At 39.7% G+C, this 22372-nt stretch overlaps 4 protein-coding genes across 4 annotated transcripts; 3 read left to right on the top strand and 1 right to left on the bottom strand.

The window, feature by feature from the left end:
- The first annotated feature begins 2239 nt into the window (after positions 1 to 2239).
- On the top strand, positions 2240 to 4289 carry LOC134818021 (uncharacterized). Its single transcript, XM_063827429.1, has 3 exons — positions 2240 to 2454; positions 2747 to 2968; positions 3487 to 4289. The coding sequence occupies exons 1-3, from the start codon at positions 2430 to 2432 to the stop codon at positions 3780 to 3782; spliced, it is 543 nt and encodes a 180-aa protein (XP_063683499.1). The 5' UTR covers positions 2240 to 2429; the 3' UTR covers positions 3783 to 4289.
- A 9052-nt stretch (positions 4290 to 13341) lies between these two features.
- On the top strand, positions 13342 to 16202 carry LOC134819031 (nuclear pore complex protein Nup93-like). The gene has a single exon (XM_063828791.1). It carries the CDS (start codon positions 13343 to 13345, stop codon positions 15725 to 15727), a length of 2385 nt encoding a protein of 794 aa, XP_063684861.1. The 5' UTR covers position 13342; the 3' UTR covers positions 15728 to 16202.
- Positions 16203 to 16343: 141 nt separating this feature from the next.
- On the top strand, positions 16344 to 22244 carry LOC134818302 (thioredoxin domain-containing protein 9-like). The gene is made up of 6 exons (XM_063827803.1): positions 16344 to 16459; positions 18752 to 18835; positions 19093 to 19223; positions 20606 to 20767; positions 21575 to 21669; positions 21847 to 22244. The coding sequence occupies exons 1-6, from the start codon at positions 16385 to 16387 to the stop codon at positions 21957 to 21959; spliced, it is 660 nt and encodes a 219-aa protein (XP_063683873.1). The 5' UTR covers positions 16344 to 16384; the 3' UTR covers positions 21960 to 22244.
- Positions 16781 to 18560, bottom strand: LOC134818040 (uncharacterized protein K02A2.6-like). Its single transcript, XM_063827452.1, has one exon. The coding sequence runs from the start codon at positions 18485 to 18487 to the stop codon at positions 16781 to 16783; it is 1707 nt and encodes a 568-aa protein (XP_063683522.1). The 5' UTR covers positions 18488 to 18560.
- Positions 22245 to 22372: the final 128 nt, after the last annotated feature.

Here is a 22372-nt window from a genome sequence, read left to right as displayed (position 1 = left end):
TCCAGAGGTGTGCGATAGGACTTCTATGCATCGAGGACTTCTATGCCGTCGAGGTACATGTAGAGAGCGATCGAAACTTGTCTGTTGTCGTAATACCCTCTCTCCTTAACTTTTTCAACTACCCAACCAGACCTCACCTGGTAAATGATTCTTTTTAATTTATTGACGTCAGTTTATGTTTATATTTGGTAAGTTCTAATTGTTTCAGAATGCTTTCTTTAAGTCCATTTCCTGACTAAGTGTTGTTGAAACTTCTACTTCACATTCCATAAAACAGCGTTATCGAATCCTTTAGCTTTAAAGTTTTATGCCTGTTATCCCACAACACCTCAATTTGGACGTGTAATACCAAACACCTCGATGAATTTTTAAACTATACTTAATGAGAAACTAAAAACATCAGTATGAAACGTTTCTGCTAGAGGCTTTACATTTATGCATACATATACAATTATACGTGGCCCGCAATTTGTTAGATAAGTATTGACAGCAAAAAATACTATTTATAGCAGATGTTGCTCTTGTTTGTAGTTTAAGCGTTATTAATAGGCAATCGGTGAGAATATTTGGGGATAATAGCTAAAATTATTCAAAACAATATACACATAATATGCAATGACCTATATAAAATTCAACCCTTTAAGAATTCAAAAAATTCCCTTACAATTAAAAATACCCTTGGCCTTGTTGGCTCCAAGTTAAGATCTAGACAGTTTATATCAACCCCTGTTTTTTCAGCCACTCCCTGTCTCCACGGTGAGATAAAATCACTGTGTTCTGAGGATTTCTAAGCGAAGGCGCATCTTATGTATCCTACGGGCGTGCTGAGTATCTTGGCCAGTGTTGTACTCCACTTATGGCCAGCTTCTTGACCAGTCTATCAGCTTCACCACCCATTCACAGAAGTCGAGTAATCACTAAAGGTGTGAAGCTTCCTTACTCCACTTCAAGAAACCCTGGCATTGTAACCATCGCTTTTTCTCATTTACAGGGGACAGGTACATTGCTGGTATCGGTTTGCTGGCGTTGGAGGGGGGCTGGGCATGAATACCCTTCATCAAAAATGCCCTCTCTGAAGCATTCCTAAATCGTCTTTGCAGAATGTCCAGCCTGGGGTAGGTCTCCTAGGACTGTTCCCCTTGGATAATCTAGACCCCTCAACTGGAAAGAAGAAATTCTGGGTCCGTTCTGCTCATCCTTGCATTTCACCAGTTCTCAGTAGTTCTGCAAAAAGGTTGTCTTCGCCGAGTTGTGGCGCGAGTGACACATATTCCGCACCTAATTTTGCAGATGTGCGCATGGTTTGCTGAGTATTTCTGCTCCACACGTACATGTTTTGGGCATCCTTTTAAGTTCCAGGTATGTAGCTGAGAGCTATTGCATCTGAGAACTGTTGTTTATTCATCAAGATAATCCATACTCTTTTAAAGGTAGTGCTGTTAACAAGCACTTGCCCCTTTCTCCAGCCGCTAGGTGGAAACATCAACTTTGCCAGTGGTGGTCGACTCGGCTCCTTGGCGTATTTTGCTTGTTTTTGTCGATAAAAAGAGATTTCGTTCAATTCGTTATCTCAGGTTTTCACTCTTTACTGTGGCGCCAGTCCTCTGGTTGTTGTCTATCTGCTTGAGAATAGCTTCTTTAAGGGGTTTTGTGGCTCTACATGAGAAATTGTACTCTCGGTCTGCCATTTCCATTCGTAACTGTATACCCAACTCCTCCTTCTTGGTGGTAGAGCCATTTTGTTCCTTAGTTCATCAGTGCAGCTAAACACTGCATACAAACACTAAATATTTGGGGAAATCAGTAAACAACAGCGAAGTGTACCTAAATAATTTTTAGTAAGCGCTCGAAGCTAAATGGTCTTTCAGAAGTGCGCGCTAGGCTCCAATGTCAAATGTGCTATGGTCGCAGTTTATTCGGGACGCATGTTGTTAACTAATTTTGTATCACTTGGTGACCCCCACTGTCGCTTCACTGTAGACCTTTCGACGATACAGGGGGAGCCGCGCAACTCGTGCGCGGCCGGGTATACAACGTATGATTGACGGATGTTACTCGTCTAAATTTCTTCGAAGTGAGGCGAGCGCCCGCTTCCTTTCTGCCCGATGGCAAGTTGAACTTTTAAACAAATATCCCGATGTTGCTACAACGTTCTGTCAGATAAGAATGACACGTCATTGTAGAATGTTGGGTGATTAAATATCTTTGAGATGAGGGGAGGTGGGGGTTAATTTTAACTTACACCACAAAAAGTAGCACTTATCAGCCACATCAAGGATGAGAAACGAGACGGAGACATCGTGACATACCCTTTATTCATTGAATTCTATCCTACAGTGCCTTGTGAAGCGGGAGAGTATAAGTCAGATGAGAGATGGGCCCCAGAATGTCAGGAATGTCCAGAAGGACATACGTCTGAAGCTGGATCAATGTCACAAGATGACTGTCATCCTGGTAAATGAATAAATTCTTTGATTTTCATAATATTGTTCACTTTCAGTTAGTAGATGTTTGAAATCCCCCCTAGTGCACGTTTGGAACACGTAGCACAAGGATCAAAACTCTTGAAAAGTATCAATTATTAATTATACATTATAACTGTTCTATTCACTTTAACTGAGTAAAGCCGTTATTCGGTGTTATTTATAAACAGTATTGATAGCTGCAGAAAAACTGTCTGTTTCATATTCCCTTCCGATTTATCATATGATTAGCATACCAATCATAAACAATTCGCACTCCTCAGAATCCTCAGAATTCATCCCGTCTGAAGATTCTACATACACCATACAAAAAGTGGATGGACCCGCAAGTGGGTGGTATCTGACCGCTGATTCGGAAAAAAGGAACAAGAATTCTGAATACGTACACACTCACAATTCTGAGGGCGGTGACGAGGGAGAGTCCTGGAAGATCCTGAAGACGATGTACAAGAAGAATATTTGTTACAAGATCGAGAGCATCTCTGGTAAGATAAGTTATACTTACTCTAAATCTTTCAATAATGTCGATGAAATTGAAAAAACAATATGAATATCAAACGAGCATGTGTAGACTAATCACAGATCTGTGTGTATTGTGTAATCACAGCGTGATTAATCAGAGATCTCACTCTCAAACTACGATGTGACATTTTTACAATTTACATCCTCAATTATAAATGTAATAAATTTGTAATTAATTTAATTGTCTGAGTTTCAACCGTGAGTGATTTAGTATCTCCAAATACAAATGTTATACCAAAAATTCAAAACATTATCCTTACAGGCATGAACTTGTTATCGGTTTTAAGAAGTGATTTAAGTAGTAGAAATTTGCAAATGGACAACTTGCATGAATTGAACGAAATTAGAGATATAGCTGCATGCAACAGATGTTGGGAAAATCTTTTTCAAGGGTACAGTTTACCGCATTAAGGTATTTTCAATAATCATTTTTGTCGGTAAGAACCTGTTTTACTTTTATAATAATAATGAATTCTTACAGGCAGAAACGAGGGACGTTTGTTGGTAGTGCACGGTTCAATAACATCAGAAGGAGATGGCCGAGTCTTGATTCACAAAACCCCCTACAACCGTGATGAGGACGAATGCTGGAACATCGAGGCAGTCAGAGAGGACGGCGAAACTCTTTACCAACTGAAGAAGGCTGCTGGCAGACACGTGGGCAAGTACATGGTGGCGATCAATCGTAATCCAAAGAAGTCAACTCAGATTTGGGCCGATGTTACCGATAGGGAAGACGCCATGAATGATTCTTTGTGGAGAATCACTGAGAATTAAACGGTTATACAAACTGCCATTTAAGTGCTGTTTTGGTTTATATGCCGCAAAAAAACCGAACAAACTGAATAACGAACTATGAGGTTCGCTTTTAATGCGATTCAAGTAGCAGTACACATGTAGCTGCACTGCCAGTCTACCGATTAAGGAAATTAGAATAGAAGCCAGAAACTGAGATACTGCAAGAAATTCAGCTGTTCTATTTCACATTTATTTACATTTATTCCATTTTGGATGTATTTTTAATTTACGGAGTACAATCTTATTTTAGATTTAGAATAAATTGTTTTTAATTTACAGAGTACTGTTTACTCTAGGTTTAGATTTATAATTTAATTTCTCGAGGTTTGGTTGGCAAGGAATCGTGTATGAATATGATATGCTGCTACAACTTTTAACTTCTGAAGCAAATTTTAATGAATATTCTGATACTTGATGCACAATGTTATAGCTGCTAATAGCTATTACAATTTTAACCGATTGTTTTCTGACGATTTATAAACTTTATCACTTGTCACTTGTCACTGTATTTGTTAATATCGCTTACAATTACAAAACATGCAAGAACGGCTCCCGCTAAATCGATAGCCAACATTTTTGTAAATCTGAAAAGATTTAGTAGTGACAGTATTATCCAATGCAATTTGGACGCTGATTCCGAATCACTCCCCCATGATGAATGACATATAACTACCAACACATCAGAGAAAATAATCCTGAACAGCACAAATACTAAGGAAAACGAAAAGAATGACGCCCCACCTGATGATTCGACAGATTGGAGTATGTCAACAAGCTCTGATTCGAGAAAACATCTACTTCCCAATCCTAAGACAAAGTACCAGCTGAGGAAAACAAACATCCTAACCAACTGCAAAGCTAATCTTCCGTTTACAGGACCAAAGAGTAGTCAAAGCAAAAAATTCAATACACACAAATGTCTCATTGTGCATGATGCTTACTTTGACAAATTCGAGCAAGACAAATTCTCACGAGTCTTTGACATCAGCCGTCTAAAAGAAAAATCTGCTGAATCTACCATCAAGAACGGAAATCTGATTTCACGGATCAAGGCAGTCAAACCAGAAACTGTAGTTATTCACGTTGGTTTCGGTGACGTGCTGTGTAATACAGAAGGCAACACCATAACAAATAACTTTAAAAAGATTATTTACAATGTTCTAGAGAATACCTCAACCAAACTATGTGTTTCGCTTATGATACCAGTACCAGGATACCCTGAAACCAATAGTAGACTACGGCAGATCAACAACACCTTAAGGGAATTTATATCCTGCGAAAGAACCTCCCACAAGTACAAGGATCGCCTATTTACAACCAACAACGACTCTCTAGGAGGATACATAGAAAGAAAAATCAATGACAATGGAAAAGCAAGTATCCAACTTAGTGAACGTGGACAATCTAGGCTTTGGCTACGTCTCAGAGACAGTCTGCAGCGCTCGGTAGGAATCCAAACACCATCAAAACAAACAAACAACAGAACCCTACGGAACGATTCACTACATGAATAACGATCACAAGAAAAGGCATAGTGAGGTAGAATACAAAAACTGTGATTTGTCGATCCTCTCCTGGAATATTCACGACATTAATCACCAAACCCTTGGGAAGAAAACGGATCAAAATGAATTCACCAGAACTCTAACCAGCGGTTTAATTTTCTGCCTCCAAGAAACAAAAGGGAATGTCGAGCTTCCCCAGTATAAATGTTTTAACAAACTAAGGTCTGACTCACGATCAGGCGGTCTCTGTATCGGTGTTCACAGATCTATTAGTGAATTTGTGAGGCCTATTATGTGTGAATCACAAGACATCTTGGCTGTAAATATCTCAACTACAGCTACTGGGCTCAGCAAGGACCTAATGCTTATAAATGTGTATGACTCTCCTCCCAACTCATCTTACAAAATAAAAAAGCTCGCCTTGGGCTCGGATGTAGACACAATGGGGCATACTCTTGAATTCATTGCGTCACTTAAGACCAAAGCGATACTTCTAGTTGGGGACTTCAACGCAAGAACAGGTAACCTTAACGCAGATGAAGCGGTTCAACCCTGCAATGAGGAATTCACAACAGGTCAAATCGAGTCCTACCCTTCTTACCACAAACAACGAGCAAGCAGGGACCCTGTCATCAATGACCGGGGTAAAAAATTCCTAGACTTAATTCAGAGCTGTAATATGTCTATCCTAAATGGATCCACTCTAGGTGACATATTTGGCGAGTCGACGTCACACCAATACAATGGAACCAGTATTGTGGACTATATGGCATTATCAAACGACACACGACATGTAATCAAACATTTCAAAGTCCTTGAGCTCTCCGACCTATCAGACCATCGGCCGCTGCTGTGCTCTTTGAAATCAACTCAGAAAATAATAGACTCAGAATCAGCTCTCAACCTTTACGATGATGTACAAGAAAAGGTGCAGTGGAATGGTGAGCAATCAGCAAAAGAATACAAAGCAAGGCTCCTTAAGCTAAGTACGCTTAAAACTATCTCTGACCTTGTTGACGAAGTATGTCATTCTGAAGAAGACGTCCACAGTCTTAACCTTAGATTAACCAGACTCCTTGTGGACATCAACAAAGATGTAGAGGGTCCCCGAAAAAATCATATCACCAAGAAACGCAAGCCAAGAATTCAGGCCAAAAATCGCTGGTTCGATGCAAAATGCATTATACTGAAACGAGAAGTCAACAAGCTTGCCAGAAAATATGGAAAACAGCCTAGAAACGATGTTATACGCATTGAGTACTACGCTAAGAAAAAGGAATACAAGCGTCTCATCAAGCATAAAAAATACCTATTCTACAAAGAAATCAATGAAGACATCTTGCAAGACGGGCATATCTCATGGAAGGACTTCAATAAACTTAAAGATGCCAATAAAGAAGAGTCGGTACTTGACCTCTTCGATATAGAGAACTTTTATAAATTCTTTAAAGATCTGTACAAGACCAAAACAGTACCGAACGAATTGGTGAAACTGAATGATGAAAGTGAAATCATCATCGACACTGAAATCCTTAACAGAGATATCGACCAGGAAGAAATGAAGAAAGGCATCAAATGCTTACAAAATGGAAAGGCAGCGGGTATCGACTTAATTCTTAATGAGTTCCTCAAAACATCGACGGACGAAGTTGTGAAACTCATTCAAAAACTCTTTAATGAATGTCTTAAGTTTGGTGTATACCCTTGGAACACCACTATCGTTACCCCTCTCCACAAAAAAGGTTGTCCACATGACCCGGATAACTATCGAGCAATCGCCGTGGGCAGCAATCTGGGCAAGTTATTTTCAAATATTTTGCTCAGTCGACTTCTCGAATTCAGAGCTGTACATTGCCCCGAATCACAGAACCAGAGAGGATTTTGCAAGGGGGCACAAACCTCTGATCATATTTTCACACTTAACACCTGTATTGAAAAATATGTAAAAGTCCAACGGAAAAGAATCTACAGCTGTTTTGTAGACTTTCAGAAAGCGTTCGACACGGTATCAAGAGAAGCACTATTGTACAAATTAAATAAGCTTGGTATGCAGGGGCGGTTTTTTGATTGCCTCCAATACATGTACAGAAACTCAAAAGCAAGGCTTAAAATGGTTAAAAAGCTCTCGGCTTGTTTTGACGTTAATACAGGAACGGAACAGGGCCACCCCCTGAGCCCAGAACTCTTCAAATGCTATATCTACGAACTCTCCCTCCAGATTAACACCCTAACCGGAGTGGAAAGTCCCCAACTCAACAACCAACAGATTACTCACCTGCTTTGGGCGGACGATCTGGTTCTGCTAGCCCTTAACAAGGTCAGTCTTCAGCTAATGATTGACCAACTCCACATATTTTGCACTAACTGGGGATTGATTGTTAACATTAAGAAAACTGCGGTCATCATCTTCAATCCCTCAGGAAGGCAGTTACTCGAGAGTAAAACATTTACCTACGGCAGAAGTATTGTAATCCCCTCGGTCAAAAGCTACTGCTACCTAGGTACTCATTTCACAATATGTGGCAGTATGAAGCTTAACCAAGAGCAGCTCAGGATCAAAGGACTTCGAGCATACTTCTCCCTGAAAAAGACGGTTGATCTCTCCTCAATTTCTAAAGAGGCTGTGCTCAAACTCTTCGATGCCCTTATACTTCCTGTCGTCTCATACGGTAGTCAGGTGTGGCTCCCCTATACCAACATTCTCAGCAACATCTGCCAGAAGAAAACACAGTCTGACAAAGACACACTCAGTCAATTAGCGAACGACAGCATCGAGCGCATGCATCTCTCGCTGCTAAAATGGACGACTGGGGTCAACAAGAGAACTTCAAATATCCCGATATGGGGAGACACAGGAAGATATCCCCTTGGAATACAACTGAGTAAGCTCTTTCTTGACTTCCACAACAGGCTCGTCCTCCTTGACAGAAAAAACTCACCACAGATTGTTCGCCATGCTTTTGTAGAGCAAAGAAACCTAGAGCTGACCTGGTTCCGAACATCGAGAGCGCTGACCGACGCATTTGACCCAGGAGCAATTAAACGAACAATTGTCTCGAAGAATGTTCCCATGCCGAACAGCCAACTCGTTCGGAGTAGAATGAGAAATTGGTTCCAAGAAAAGTGGGAAAAAGCTCGACTTGAAAACAAAAAGCTTACATTCTACAACGAAGTCAAAAGCAGCTTTGGATTAGAACCATACCTGTCTCTACCCAATCACAAGAAAACCCGATGTACCACATGGCTGAGGACAAGCTCCCACAAACTTAATATCGAGACGGGGCGATATGGCTGGAAAAACTCAAGCATCTTCTACAGAGCTTGCCACTTCTGCTGCAGCTCAGACAGAATCACCATAGACCTCCTGAATGAGCTCCCGTTTAGTGACATCATTAAAGAAGACGAAGTCCATTTGCTTAAAGAATGTCCTGTCTACAAGGAGATCAGACAAAGAAACAGCACAGACCTTCACAACATCAAACATACTCACAAATAGTCAATTCAGTAAATTATTTCATGAGGATTACATTTTGGAGACCAGAAATTTTGTTTATAATCTATTTCGTGAAAGATTTCCTAAAAGTAAGCTATGACTTAGTATCCTTATTTCGTGCACACTTTTAAACCTTTTAATTATTTATTTAAGATATTATGTTCTTTTTATTGTTTGGTTGAATAACTTTCATTTAACTGATTGGGATCTGACACATGTAATTTTGTAATGATCTTTCTAATTTCTAATTTCTAATTTCTAATTTCTATAAGGCTGTGGACGTGGTTATTTTGAGCACGTTTAATGGCTGCAGGTAGCGCAGTTGGTTAGAACGCCATCTTTGCAAATCGTGAGGTTGTGAGTTCGAAACCCACTGTCTGCCTGGTCGTGGGGTGAGCGTCGTTGACGTTCAGCTAATATAAGGATCCTGAGTGGTCTATGCAGCCCCCCGGTCTACTCAGCCGAATACTCGAGAAATCGGGTGTGAGGGTTAAATGAGGAGCTGCACATTGCAGCAAAGTCTTGGGCGAAGAAAGTATGGTACAGAATACACACTACTTTAACCGTCACTGGCCAAATAAATCCTTCGGCTTCCTGTAATTGGCTGGTTGCACTTGTGTAACAATGTGGCTGTTGGAGTACTGAATACACAGATGTAAAATAAGTGTTTTGATAAAAAACGCGGCCCGGGTGATACTCTTAAAATATTTGTTCCAAATATTATACCATTGGCATTAGTATTACTGTACCATGTACAAGATACTACCGTATATATACCGTCGCGACGAGTTTAACTCGGCGAGGCGTCTTGGTAGGTTAAAAATCTACAATATATACAAAAAATGAAAAGTCTATGTCATGGCATTCTATGTCATGGCATGGCCCATGTTGTCATACGTTGTATGACCCGCCGCGCACGAAGTGCGCGGCTCCCCCTGTATCGTCAGGACGATACCATAGTGAAACGACCGTGGGGGTCGCAACGTGATACAAGGCCCATGGGGGTGGGCATTAGTATTACTGTACAAGATACCGTCGCGACGAGTTTAACTCGGCGAGGCGTCTTGGTAGGTTAAAAATCTACAATATATACAAAAGAATGAAAATTCTATGTCATGGCATGGCCCATGGGGGTGATTCAGAATCAGCGTCCGAATATAAATCTGTTTTTTATATACACGTATATATTTTCAAATTTATTCCAGTTCTGCATGAATCTCGTTACCAGTTACACTCGTTGAAGCGGCAACGTTTTCCACACTCCAATTAACACATTGCGCCTAGGCCTTCGAAAAAAAGCGCGCGCTAATATATAACACTATAACAGCTAATATATAACAGCTATGCTAAAATATTTACAATTCAAACAAACATCTTCCGTCGCCGCGCACGTCAAATCATTTTGAAGTCCGTTTATGAATTTTAAATTAACGTTTGCAAACGATTATGTTATAAAACTTTGATATGAAGCATATTTTGATTTACCTAGCTTGTTGTATAGTTTAAATTATTACAAAGTGAACAAGTGATTGTAGGTTTATAACTTAAAAACGCGCGCCCAGTTGGACTCCGTCTATAATAATTGAGACAAACATTTTAAGGATATCGCCCGTTGTCCCGTTAAACAAATAATACACTGATACTTACAACTTAAATAATATTTTTACTAAGTTAGTTAATTGCATAACTTGTTGACCATTGTTAATGATTTAGCCCGGCGCGCGCTACTTCGTAGCACTTGCCATGAGCCATCGGGGCATTACATTTCGAGTTACCTGAGGACCCCAGGCTTTAATGTTGTTAAAGAGATTAGGCGGAATGACCGGCTGAGCGCGGCCCAGTAAATTTCGAGAAAAAAGCAGCCCGCGCTACTTCGAGGAAATTAAGACGAGTAACATCCGTCAACTTAACTTGCTCTTCTTAAACTCAGCTGGAGGCTTGAAAAGAGCGCCGCGCACAGGGATTGACATGCCAGGTAAAGCGTAATACAAATATAATTGGCGTGTCAGGTAAGTAAATATTTGTTGCAAATGTCCAACTTGGCGCGCGTCTTGGAAGATCATAACTTTAAAACTCGCATAGGGAATGGCCAATGGGGTGCAAAGTAAATGTTTGGTATTTATTTTAATTTAATCTTTCGTACGACTGTACCAATTTAAGTAACATGATTTTACAGTAACTAACTGTAAGTCTTCTAATTATATGTTATTTTCTTTTCATATTTAACTTTAGATTTAATTTCTTTATTCTCATATAATAATTCTTTAATAAGCATTCTACTTTTCTAGAAAATAATTCAAGTGTTGGGTTTTCAAAATAAAAGTATAAAAGTATCCTTCTGTGTTTGCACAGAACCAGTCAGTTTAAATTCAATTTTATATCGAATTTTTATACAGCATATAGGGTCATTGTTATATTGTGTGTATATTGTTTGAATTTCTTTACCAAGTCAGTTGAAATTCTTATGCCATTCTCCAAAGTAATATATTCTCTTTCAATACATTCTAACAGAAGAAAGCATCGAGGTTGCAGCATTGTTAGAAACAACGATTCGATGCAGCTTATTCCTCGAGTTTAGCAAGACTGATTCGATCTCAGTCCGGCTGTAAAGTGGCACTGAGATTCGCTCGTGAACTCGTTTCCCAGACACGTTTAACAGGTCTTCAAATAGGTTTTCTGGGAAACCATATGGAGACAACATTGACAATAACATCGCCGGTCTGGGAATAATGACAAATAACGTTCCAAGTCTTATCCACTTCAGTGAGTATAGTATCAAAACAATATAAATAAAAGGCCAGAGGGGAGGGGGGGTAAAAGTCGATTTTCCAGTTTCACATGTTTGATCAGAGCTGCTGGAGACAAACAAGAAGAAAAAACCGGACTGAAATCTGGCCTTGCGTTTTAAAGATATCGTGTGCCAAATATTGAGGTTCACATGTAAAACTTTAACTTAAACTGTAAAAAGTTAAAAGTCCCTTAGTTGAGAATACTGGCCACACCCAGAAGCTGAAACTTGGCACAGTTGTTCCTTGGGCTGTCACCCACAATTCTATTCTACAGAATTTTGATATTTGCTTCTGTTCTTGAAATATAAGGAAAACTGTCGAAAACTGTCGAATTTGGGGTAAAGTTAACCTCATATTTCGAGAACAGAGACAAATATCAAAATTCTGTACAATAGAACTGTGGGTGACAGCCCAAGGAACAACTGTGCCAAACCTCAAGATCAGGGAGTGAGGATATATCCTGAGATATCTCAGGAGCGCAAGGTCAGATTTTGATCCGGTTTTTTTCTTCTTGTTCGTCTCCAGCAGCTATTATCAAATATGTGAAAACTAAAAAAGTTCCATTTACCCCCCCCCCCCCCCCCCCCCCCCCTGGCCCTCTGGCCTTAATTTCTCTCAATCGGAACTAACCACGGCCACTCAGTCGGCAGTCCAAGTTTTGACAGCTATACAAACATAGCCCTACTCTAATAGTCTAATCAAATAATGCCCTTCTCAAACCCAATCAGGGGAAAACCCACTGAGGTACACGGCCACTAGCACTGGCCTGCTTCCTATATACTACATGTCTGTTAGTAGTTTTTTAACCCTTAATGTCAACCAACTTTATTTGATTTTATCTACTAAATTTTAAGAGCATGTACAGAAATGATGATTACTTACTAGTCTTTTCAGCAATGATCCCTGTGGCATAACGTTGCATGTTGCCCCGCCCCTGCCCCCTAGAAAGCAAAAACGCATAATTTTGCTAGTGCTCCAGTTTTCAAAATTCCCGATGAGCTAAGACAACATATATGCGTAGTCACTATGTCACACCGCCAGTCTGGTACAGCTCCTCAGGCACAATTAAGGGAAATTGAGAATAGTGGAGAGGTAATATTCCTGGAAATATTGCCCTCTTATTTGGGCAATAGCCGGACATTGACCAAGAAAGTGCGAGACAGTCACTTCTTTGTCGCCGCGCACAGGACTGGATTTTCGGATGGTGTGGAGGTGTGTGTTCGGGCCACAATGTCCCCTGATGAGGTGCACTGGTTTCCCCCATTAAAAAAGCTTGAAGCCTTCCATTCAGTTTCTTAATGTTGCATGTTGGCAACCCCCAGCATGTTGGCAACCCCCAGCATGTTGTCAACCCCCCCCCCCCCCCCCCCACCCTCCTCCGAAAAATAAGCACCCTAGCCTGTTGTCTTGATTCTAGTGTTAGCCTGTTAATTTAAGTTATACTAAAATCTTTGTTTTACAGAACTTGACTTACCGCCCCCGGTCTAATTCTAAGATAAGCAGTGGCCTTCAGCACTTGAAACTTCTTCAAACCTCCCCTGATTTATTTATTATTAATATTGTTTGATTGTGCCGTAAAAATAAATATTTGTTTTATTAAATATTTGTTTTATTATTACATATTTATACATAATGTGAACACTAAAAACCCTGATTCATCCTAAACCCCAATTTACCGCAGCATTTTTCTTTCCTTAAATTCTGCAGAACATTGGTGTTTTACTGTAAAACTTATTTCACATATCTCTCAGGATGTCCATCAGCTTTGCTGACCTTCTCCAAAGTGCTGAGCAGTTAAATGCTGACACTGCAAATGCTGCTTCTCTTCCTAGAGTTCACAGAAACTTGGGACAGATTGCAGAGGCTGGTGAGCGACTATGGATGAAGACAGCTGCCATGGCAACTGATGATAGTGCTGATGTAAAAGCTTCAATTCTTTTGGGATCTCGAGGTTTTGATGTACCGTCAATGGCTCAAAAAATGGAAACCCTTAAATCAACAACAATTGAACCTACAGAAATTTCTCCTGTTACAGATATTCAAGGATTTTTAAAAGGAGAGCGGGAACAAGCACTTCTTGGCGCCATTATAGAGAGCAAAAACAGTACCATGAAATCAGCTTCTCAGCGCCACAGCCAGGCTTTGCAGCAATTTTGGGAGGAAGAGAAAGAGAGAGTCTTGTCAGCTCTACTAGGTTCTACTAAGAGCGACTTCCATGTCCCAGTTGATATCCAGCCATTGTCTGTCAATAATTCTTACTGGGGTAAAGAATCTGTTATGTCCCAAGATGAGATATCATTTGCTGATGTCATAGGAAGGAGAAACGATGCTGTAATAGCTGGTCGAAGATATCCTTTAATAGATGAGTTTATGAGCACAATTCACGAGTTTGGAGAGAGCAAAGCAGTACTAGACTGTTGGGAATTAGTTGAAGTCTTGGTAAACAGTTGCTGTTTTGATGACCCTCTTCTCCGTTTTAAACCTAGTAATTCTCTTGATCTGGTCAAAAAGTCGGTTGAGTATCTTGAGAAAGGATTTCAGCAGTTCGTTCAAAGTACTATTTGTGGGCACCTTGAACAAGCTGAACTGGGAGGAGTGCCTGGTGTTATGGAGCTGGCATCCAGTTATCTTTCTGTCAGAACTCAAGAATCCTCAGTTTGGGGACTTGTCTTTGTGTGTTTACGTTGTGGATCTGCTGCCGCTGCACTGCAAGCTCTTCAGGATGATGGATACGAAGGTGAGGTGGAGTCCATTCTAGAGAACTGGGCCAACATCTCCGCACCCTCTGCAGCCAGGGATAAAGTAAGGCAGCTTTATTATGGTGGCGTGAACAACTGCAATGATCCTTACAAGAGGCTGGTTTTCTCTATACTAGGTGGGTGTGATATGGAAAGAACACATGGGGACATTTTGACAACAGTCCAAGATTACCTATGGTTGAAGCTAGTTCACGTTTTAACTTGCAGTTCCTCTGGCAGAGACTTCCGATCTAATAAAGACAAAATCTCACTGTCAGAAGTTCAGGAGCACGTATTGCAGGAGTATGGAGAGAATCACTTTAACTCTCTCCAGAGCCCTTACTTGTATGCTCTGGTCTTACTTTTAACTGGCTTGTACGAATCTGCTATTGAAGTTTTGTACCGAAACGAGGAAAGCAGAGCTAACGCAATTCATCTGGCTCTGGCTTTGCACTCAAATGGGATGATAAACCTCTCTGTTACACCCCACCAACCAGTCCTGAGTGAATGTGAAGATGATCCGTCTCCTCACAAACGTTTAAACCTTACCAGAATTATTATCGGGTACACGAGAAAGTTTGCGTGTTCCAACCCTACAAGTGCTCTGAACTACTATTATATTTTACACGGAGTCCAGAATGAAGATGGTGAGGACATGTTTACAGTTTGCATTGCAGAGTTGATCCAGGAAAGTAAGGAGTATCAGACGCTCTTAGGAACTCTTGACTCATCGGGTAGAAAAACAAAGGGAGCAATTGATAGGTTCAACGTTAATCACTCCCAGATCATATCCACTGTTGCTGAAGCATCTGAAAAACGTGGATGTTGGGAAGAAGCAGTCACACTGTACGAACTTGCCCACAACTATGACAAGGTCCTGGAGATTCTTAATGAGGAACTTTCACGAAAACTGATGCCCAACGACAAAGCTCACGAACATATCAACGAGATTGCGGTTAATGTGGAACCGCGCACTACAAACGCTAATACAGGCCTCCGCAAGCAGTTCCTGCTGCTTCTGGATCTTTATAAGTTCCACAAGCTGTATCATTGTGGCCACGACAAATTGGAGGAAGCCTTGAGTGTTATCGGTCGTCTGCAGATTATTCCTCTGCAGCAAGACACGATTAACCACAGAGTCCAAGCATTCAAATCATTTAGCGACGAGTTACGCAGATGCATTCCAGACATTCTGATCATGGTCATGTCGATCCTTAACAAACTGTACAAAAATGCAAGTAAAACAGGCAATAGTCTGTACGGTGCGCAGAACAAACAAGCTCAGAAGATTAGAGATCAGGCGAGAGTTGTGATGCGATTTGCGGGTATGTTGCCGTATAGTATGCCTGGTGACACTCATGCACAGTTGAGTATGTTAGATGCTCCTATGAGATATTGAATTAATTCACGTGTGTGAGGTTTGATGAATTAACATTAGGTTCTATGATCGGGTGATTTGAGGAATACAATACGTAAACATGGAGATGTTTTTTAAATTAGCTGCATTATTGCTACATCCGGCCTTAACTCGAGAGCGTTTTTATCCTAATTTATTTTAAATTTTATGGCCAATCCTTTTAAAGAATTCTTTTTATTTGTGTTGCAGTCGGATTTTTATCTTGTGAAATCATGAAGCAATTGGTGGTGTCATGTAAGCTGTAATGATATTTTCATCATATGTCATGTGCTGTTAAACTAGTATTGTGCTGATTACAGCAAACTATTTTGTTACTCTTGTTTTAAAGTATCAATTAACAAAATCGAAATACATTCCATGATATTTTATATTTTGACCTGAATTTTGATTTGATATATAATCAATAAAATTTGAATATAATGATAATCATGCTTGTGAGACAACATTAATGTCATTTTTATTGCGTTTTCTAATTCCTTTGACCTGGTCAAAATTAATGTAGTTGCTCATCTCATAAAAAAGCAATCATTGCAAAAATAAATTGTGTATCTAAAATTGTAAAAGCCACGAAACATCCTTCCTTTTCAACATTCAACATTTCTAACTCATACCATTGACTCAGTAGTAAAGTTTGTAGTCATGGCACAACAACAACAAATGATCAACCAGATGGTTGCGGGAGCCGTGGAGGCTATGGAGGCTACTGTCGATGCGGTTAGTGCACTTAGTTAGTTAGTTAGTTAGTTAGTTAGTTACTTAGTTAGTTACTTAGTTACTTAGTTAGTTACTTAGTTAGTCACTTGGCTATTCAGTTAGTTACTAAGTTAGTTAGTTAGTTACTTAGTTACTTACTTGGCTATTCAGTTAGTTACTTAGTTAGTTACTTAGTTAGTGCACTTAGTTAGTTGCGTAGTTAGTTAGTGCACTTAGTTACTCGGATGATCATTGTTGTTTTAATGCGTGGATTCAGTTACTTAGTTATTACTGTTGTATCTTGTTATATTCCTATACTAATTGATATTATTTATTAGGGGTTTATGTCTGGAAAGTAAGTGTCTCTCTTGTTCTAGTAAACTTCTTCCCGCCTCTCATGGGGTAAAAGCACTCTTCCTCCGTCGGTAGCGGGTACTGCTTTGCGTCCAGCTGAGGATTTACAGTAGCTTTGTAATCCCCACAAATCCGTATTGCTCCGTCTGGCTTGTCTACGATCACGATCGGGCTTGCATACTTGCTGTGTTCAACGTTCTCCAGCAAACCTTCCCGTACTTGACGTCTGAGATCGTTATCAACCTTTTCTCGCAAAGCATAGGCTACAGTTCTTGACTTCCTGTAAACTGGCATACTGCCCTCTTTCACCTGTATGTTAGCTCGGAAATCCTTGATCAGCCCAACACCGTCTTCGAAGACTGAATTCCCTCTGACCCTGTTAAGGAAATCCGTCATGTCACCAGGTTCCCGTTCTGAATTAGGATCCTTCCCTGAACTAATCTGGCTAGCACACTTAGAGCTATCGTACACCATGTTAATACCTGAACCTGTACCTTCTACATCGAACTTACTAAGCCAATCCTCTCCGAATAACCTGCGTATCCAGTCTCTTCCTAGTAAAGAGGGAAATGGCTGGTCGACTACATGGACCGTCAAGTTAGAATACTTACAACCACTACAACTTACTTCGACTGAACCCTGCATTATGTTTTTAACTAGTTGGCCGTTAGCGACCCTTATGATCCGATCTGACAGTCTCAAACCTAAATTTCTGCACCCTTGCAGTGCAGATTTACTAATTATGGTCAACTGAGACCCAGTATCAAGCTCCATCTCTACTGGATGGGAGTTAACAAACAGATTAATCATGGGTTTACTATCCACAGTACTAGTTAAAAACGTGTCAATATAGTTCATCGAAGTTAAATAATCATCAATCTCAACATTATGGCTATTCGAATTTAAAGAATCATCAATCTCAACATTATGGCTATTGGACTTTCTAGGGTTTTTAAAACAGAATCGTTTAGTATGGCCTACTTTACCACACAGAAAACAAGACGTTTTGCAATTGTTCTCAGAACATTTGGAATTTCGAACTTTTAACTTACAAAACTTGCAGATTGTCTCTGCTTCCTGAGCTGTAGTCCTTTGATGTCTGTTATTCTGTTCCTTCTTCCCCCACTTAGGAGTTGTCTGCTGTACATAGTTCGCTTCAGACTCCCCACCAACAACCACTTTCGCGTTCGAGGCTGCTTGTTCTCTGGCTAACGCTTTAGCATGCGCATCTTTCAGCGACAATGTCTTTTCCTCCGATAGTAGTGCTTTCCTTATCGAACTGTCCGCCAACCCACATATAAACCTGTCCCTAAGAGCGTCCTCATAGAAGTCCCCAAATTCGCAATGTTCGGCCGCTGCTCTTAAGTCAGTCAGAAACACTGTTACCGTTTTGCTTCCTTGCGTCTGTTGCGCAAACCGATGCCGCTCGACCATTACAACTGGTTTAGGGTTAACGTGATCTCTGAGAGCTTTGGTCAGTTCGTCATACTTTTTGGTGTTCGGTTTGGCTGGAGAGAAGAGATTTTTAAGAATTTCGTAGCCATATCTGCCCACATACGTTAGCAGTGACGCTACCCGTTTTCTGTCGTTATCGTCTCCTACCAGGTCCTCCAGGATGAAGGCTTCTTCCAATTGTTCCAACCAGCTGTTGAGATATGTGGCATCACCGCACCAGGGCTCTTTTCTCGTCGCCATTTGCTGTGTATACACTAGAACAAGAGAGACACTTACTTTCCAGACATAAACCCCTAATAAATAATATCAATTAGTATAGGAATATAACAAGATACAACAATTACCATCACTGATACGCTCGTTTTAGTTTACAATTGGGGAAGTGAACTGAGTATTTCTGATATATTCATAATGCCCATATTAGGTTGTTAGAAAGTTAGAAACCTAAAGCGGTGTATCAACATTCAACAGTGTAACATTCTTCTGATTTCTGATATTTTTCAGGAGTTGAACAAACTGGACAACATGGACGAGGATGATTTGGAAGCTATCAGAGAGAGAAGGATTAAACAGATGGCGAAAGCTCAGGTTATTAAATTTCTTCGTTTCATTTTAAAATTTGCAACCTATACATTAATACTTTCAACACTACTATATAACGAATAATTTGAGCTAGCAGAATGGTTTTCAGAGGGCATTAATGAAATGTACTATGAGCTGGTCCCAAGTCCAGACGCAATTTTATTCTTTGTAATTTTCAATAACCCTGTCTAGTCATTGACTACTAATTACTTATTCTTAATTCTATTAACCATATGTATTGTTAACTGAGTGATATTACCCAGGAGAAGAAGCAGGAGTACAAGAACCTAGGACACGGTACATACGACACTATTACTAACGAGAAGGAGTTCTTTGAGATTAGTAAGAAGAGTGACCGGGTCGTGTGTCTCTTCTACATCGACACCTCCTTTAGGTTTGATTCCTTGCTTTGCGCCAGCTGTAAACCTTTTTCGGATTATACTGATTCATTCTTTAACGTTTATAAACATCTTTAACACCTTCTATTCTTTCTGTGATATCTTAAATTCTCGAGTCTACGAACCTGTAGGCATCAATTTAGATATTGTTACATTTGATGAAGTAATTGAACTGAAAAGAGCAATAATTACATTTACCAACTTTAGAGCATATTTCAAATTTTTCATATTTCCTCACCCGCACAGTGGGCCACCATGCTGTAATTGACGAAAAATTGAGTTCTTTTAAAAGGAATTAAGTAAGTATTATATTGCAGTAAAAAATCTTGGCTATTAGATGCAAAAAAACCATAATTGAATTAATTAAATGGCTTTCGCGCAGCGCGTCGGCGAATTTACGAAATTTTTTGACTGCCAATTTTTTCACTTTTGGCAGTCAAAATTGGCATAACCCATCATTATATTTCTAAAATTGGCTTAAAACACCGTATATTGACTCCTAATCAAGGTGAAAGTACTCTCTTTGCTTCAATTCATGCAAAAAACCATGTAATCATATCATTTAAGCTGAATTTTTGGCACGCACTCAATTTTAGGCCTCATTTTTGACTAATTTTTGCTTAAATTTGGCCAAAAAAAGTTTATTTGCCTCAGGTTGCCCCACTAATGCATGGTACCATCTGAAAGCTCAGACGATTCTCTAAACAATGGTAGAAGAACTGTTCTGGGGTTTTTTGGGGCTTTTTCAGAAAAAAATTCCAAAGTTGAAAAAAGGCCCAAATTTGATGGAATTTAGACTTACCTTGCAGATTTGAAAAAAATTATTTTTTCTCAAACAAACCCCATTTTGAACATCTTTCTTGGCTCTCAATGTCGTGGCCTGGTGCCATGAGGTTATGGGGTACTAAAAAGTGGTCTGTTTTGGAAATATCATCAAAAAATGCTATTTTTCTGGAATTTTACTGGTATTTTCTGACAATTTCAGAAATTTCTGGCATTCGCGCCCAATTTTCTGGTTTCAATTTGACATAACTTTGGCTACGATCAATATTTTTTCATAATTCAAAAACTAAAATGATCAATAGCCTCAGGACTATCAATTTAAAAACATTCTAAACACATTCAACGATTATCTTTAGCAAAAACTCGAATTGGATGCCTCTAGACCTACATTTCAGCCATGAAAAATTTCTATGGAATGAGCCAAAAAAAATTTTCTGTGACTTATAAAGGACCAAAATTTGTTTAAAAATCAATATTCAACTGATTTGAAGTAAAAAATAATGTTTGAAATGATCTAAATTGATCACTGATGGTCTATTACAGTATGACCCCCTATTCTGGCCCACTGTGACCCGATACAATAAACATTCCTTAGGTGTAAGATTGTAGACAAGCATCTGACCCAGCTCTGTGAGAAACACTTTGAGACACGTTTCCTCCGTCTCAACGCTGAGAAATCCCCCTTCCTGACTGAGAGACTGAAGATCAAGGTTATGCCAACAATCCTCATCACCAAGGACTCTGTTGTCTGCGACAGGTTGGTCAAATATTTCCGTATTTTTGTTAGCTAGCAGAGGTGTCTCCATTTTTGCTATCATTATTCCTCCGATATCCTACAATCCTTCCTATCCTACAATCCTTCCTATCCTACAATCCTTCCTATCCTTCAATCCTTCCTATCCTACAATCCTTCCTATCCTACAATCCTTCCTATCCTTCAATCCTTCCTATCCTACAATCCTTCCTATCCTACAATCCTTCCTATCCTACAATCCTTCCTATCCTACAATCCTTCCTATCCTACAATCCTTCCTATCCTACAATCCTTCCTATCCTACAATCCTTCCTATCCTACAATCCTTCCTATCCTACAATCCTTCCTATCCTACAATCCTTCCTATCCTACAATCCTTCCTATCCTACAATCCTTCCTATCCTACAATCCTTCTGGGCACAATGAAATACTCATATTCATCATGATTCCTCTCTGAATTCATGTTCGCATTGACAAGCATGTTTTCAGCGTGTAAGAGTGTAGCTACTGTTTCAACCGTTGGCTATAAGAGCAATTATTGCATGTTTAACGAAGTTGTACATTTTATGTATCTACACTTGCATGATATCTTTTGTAAATATGAGTCTTGTAAAATATAACTATTTAAATAAATATATTATTATTAGTGTATATTATTGGATTTTAGTTAACGACTTGGAGGCAGACTTAGCCTCAAACAGTCGATTATGATGATAATGATGTTAATGATGATTCTTCACCCCTTCGCCACTTTCTGTGTGACAAATCATCAATGAACTCATTAATTTAGATGGTTACCTCTATTCTCAGAATAGTGGGATTTGAACAACTGGGAAACAGCGACAACTTCCCAACCTCTCTTCTGGAATGGAGAATAGCTCAGAGCAAAGTTATTAACTACTCAGGTAACCACAAGCCCTAATGCGCATTTAGACCTTTCATTACTTGCTAGTGTGGGACCAAATTTGTTAAAATTTGTGTACATCCGCATTTTGATTAGCCAAACTTACTCTTGATGCTGGCATCTCAGCATATATTAGGTAATTCTCGCTGTTAACTGGAATATAACTCAATTTTTTCAGGAGATTTGACTCGGCCACCTGTTGAAGACGTCAAAGAGAAGAAAACCATGGTTCAAATCCAGCGTAACCTCCGACAAGAAGAATTCAGCTCAGATTCCGAACTTGACGATTAGAGAGCCGACCGAGGATTCAACGTCACTCGCATGTATCTGATGCTGGTTTTCAGGGATTTTTGTGGCCAAGAAATGTAGACAGCATTTACTTTTCTTTCAACACATCTGATTTCCCTTTTTTTAAACTTTGTAAAAATAATTGTCCATAGTTACAGTTAGTAGTTATTTTCTATGACATTTGAAAGTAAATGCTGTCCCAATTTCTTGATAAGACTACTCAATTGATATGATATTTGCCCTGTAAATAGTGTTCCACTACTGTCATTATATTTGTTTGTACAGAAAGGTTGGTTTATCTTTGTTTTTCGAACGAAGCCGCCTAACAACGATTATGTAATGTCCCAGTCACAAATATTACTGAAGTAATCGTGGGGCGCAAGTACAACTGTGTGTGAAGACAACTTATTGTGCGC

Source organism: Bolinopsis microptera, chromosome 7, assembly GCF_026151205.1.
Source record: "Bolinopsis microptera isolate Bmic1 chromosome 7, MBARI_Bmic_1.0, whole genome shotgun sequence".
In the NCBI taxonomy this organism is placed as follows: domain Eukaryota; kingdom Metazoa; phylum Ctenophora; class Tentaculata; order Lobata; family Bolinopsidae; genus Bolinopsis; species Bolinopsis microptera.
This window is presented reverse-complemented; position numbering and strand designations above follow the sequence as displayed.

What these genes read in the sequence shown, in the direction of transcription:
- LOC134818302 (XM_063827803.1), top strand. Translation starts at nt 16,385, where the DNA reads ATGGCACAACAACAACAAATGATCAACCAGATGGTTGCGGGAGCCGTG. An exon ending in TGGAGGCTACTGTCGATGCG is followed by an intron (nt 16,460 to 18,751) that starts GTTAGTGCACTT and finishes GATATTTTTCAG; the next exon opens with GAGTTGAACAAACTGGACAA. An exon ending in AACAGATGGCGAAAGCTCAG is followed by an intron (nt 18,836 to 19,092) that starts GTTATTAAATTT and finishes GATATTACCCAG; the next exon opens with GAGAAGAAGCAGGAGTACAA.
- LOC134818040 (XM_063827452.1), bottom strand. Translation starts at nt 18,487, where the DNA reads ATGGCGACGAGAAAAGAGCCCTGGTGCGGTGATGCCACATATCTCAAC.
- LOC134819031 (XM_063828791.1), top strand. Translation starts at nt 13,343, where the DNA reads ATGTCCATCAGCTTTGCTGACCTTCTCCAAAGTGCTGAGCAGTTAAAT.
- LOC134818021 (XM_063827429.1), top strand. Translation starts at nt 2,430, where the DNA reads ATGTCACAAGATGACTGTCATCCTG. An exon ending in ACAAGATGACTGTCATCCTG is followed by an intron (nt 2,455 to 2,746) that starts GTAAATGAATAA and finishes CGCACTCCTCAG; the next exon opens with AATCCTCAGAATTCATCCCG. An exon ending in CAAGATCGAGAGCATCTCTG is followed by an intron (nt 2,969 to 3,486) that starts GTAAGATAAGTT and finishes GAATTCTTACAG; the next exon opens with GCAGAAACGAGGGACGTTTG.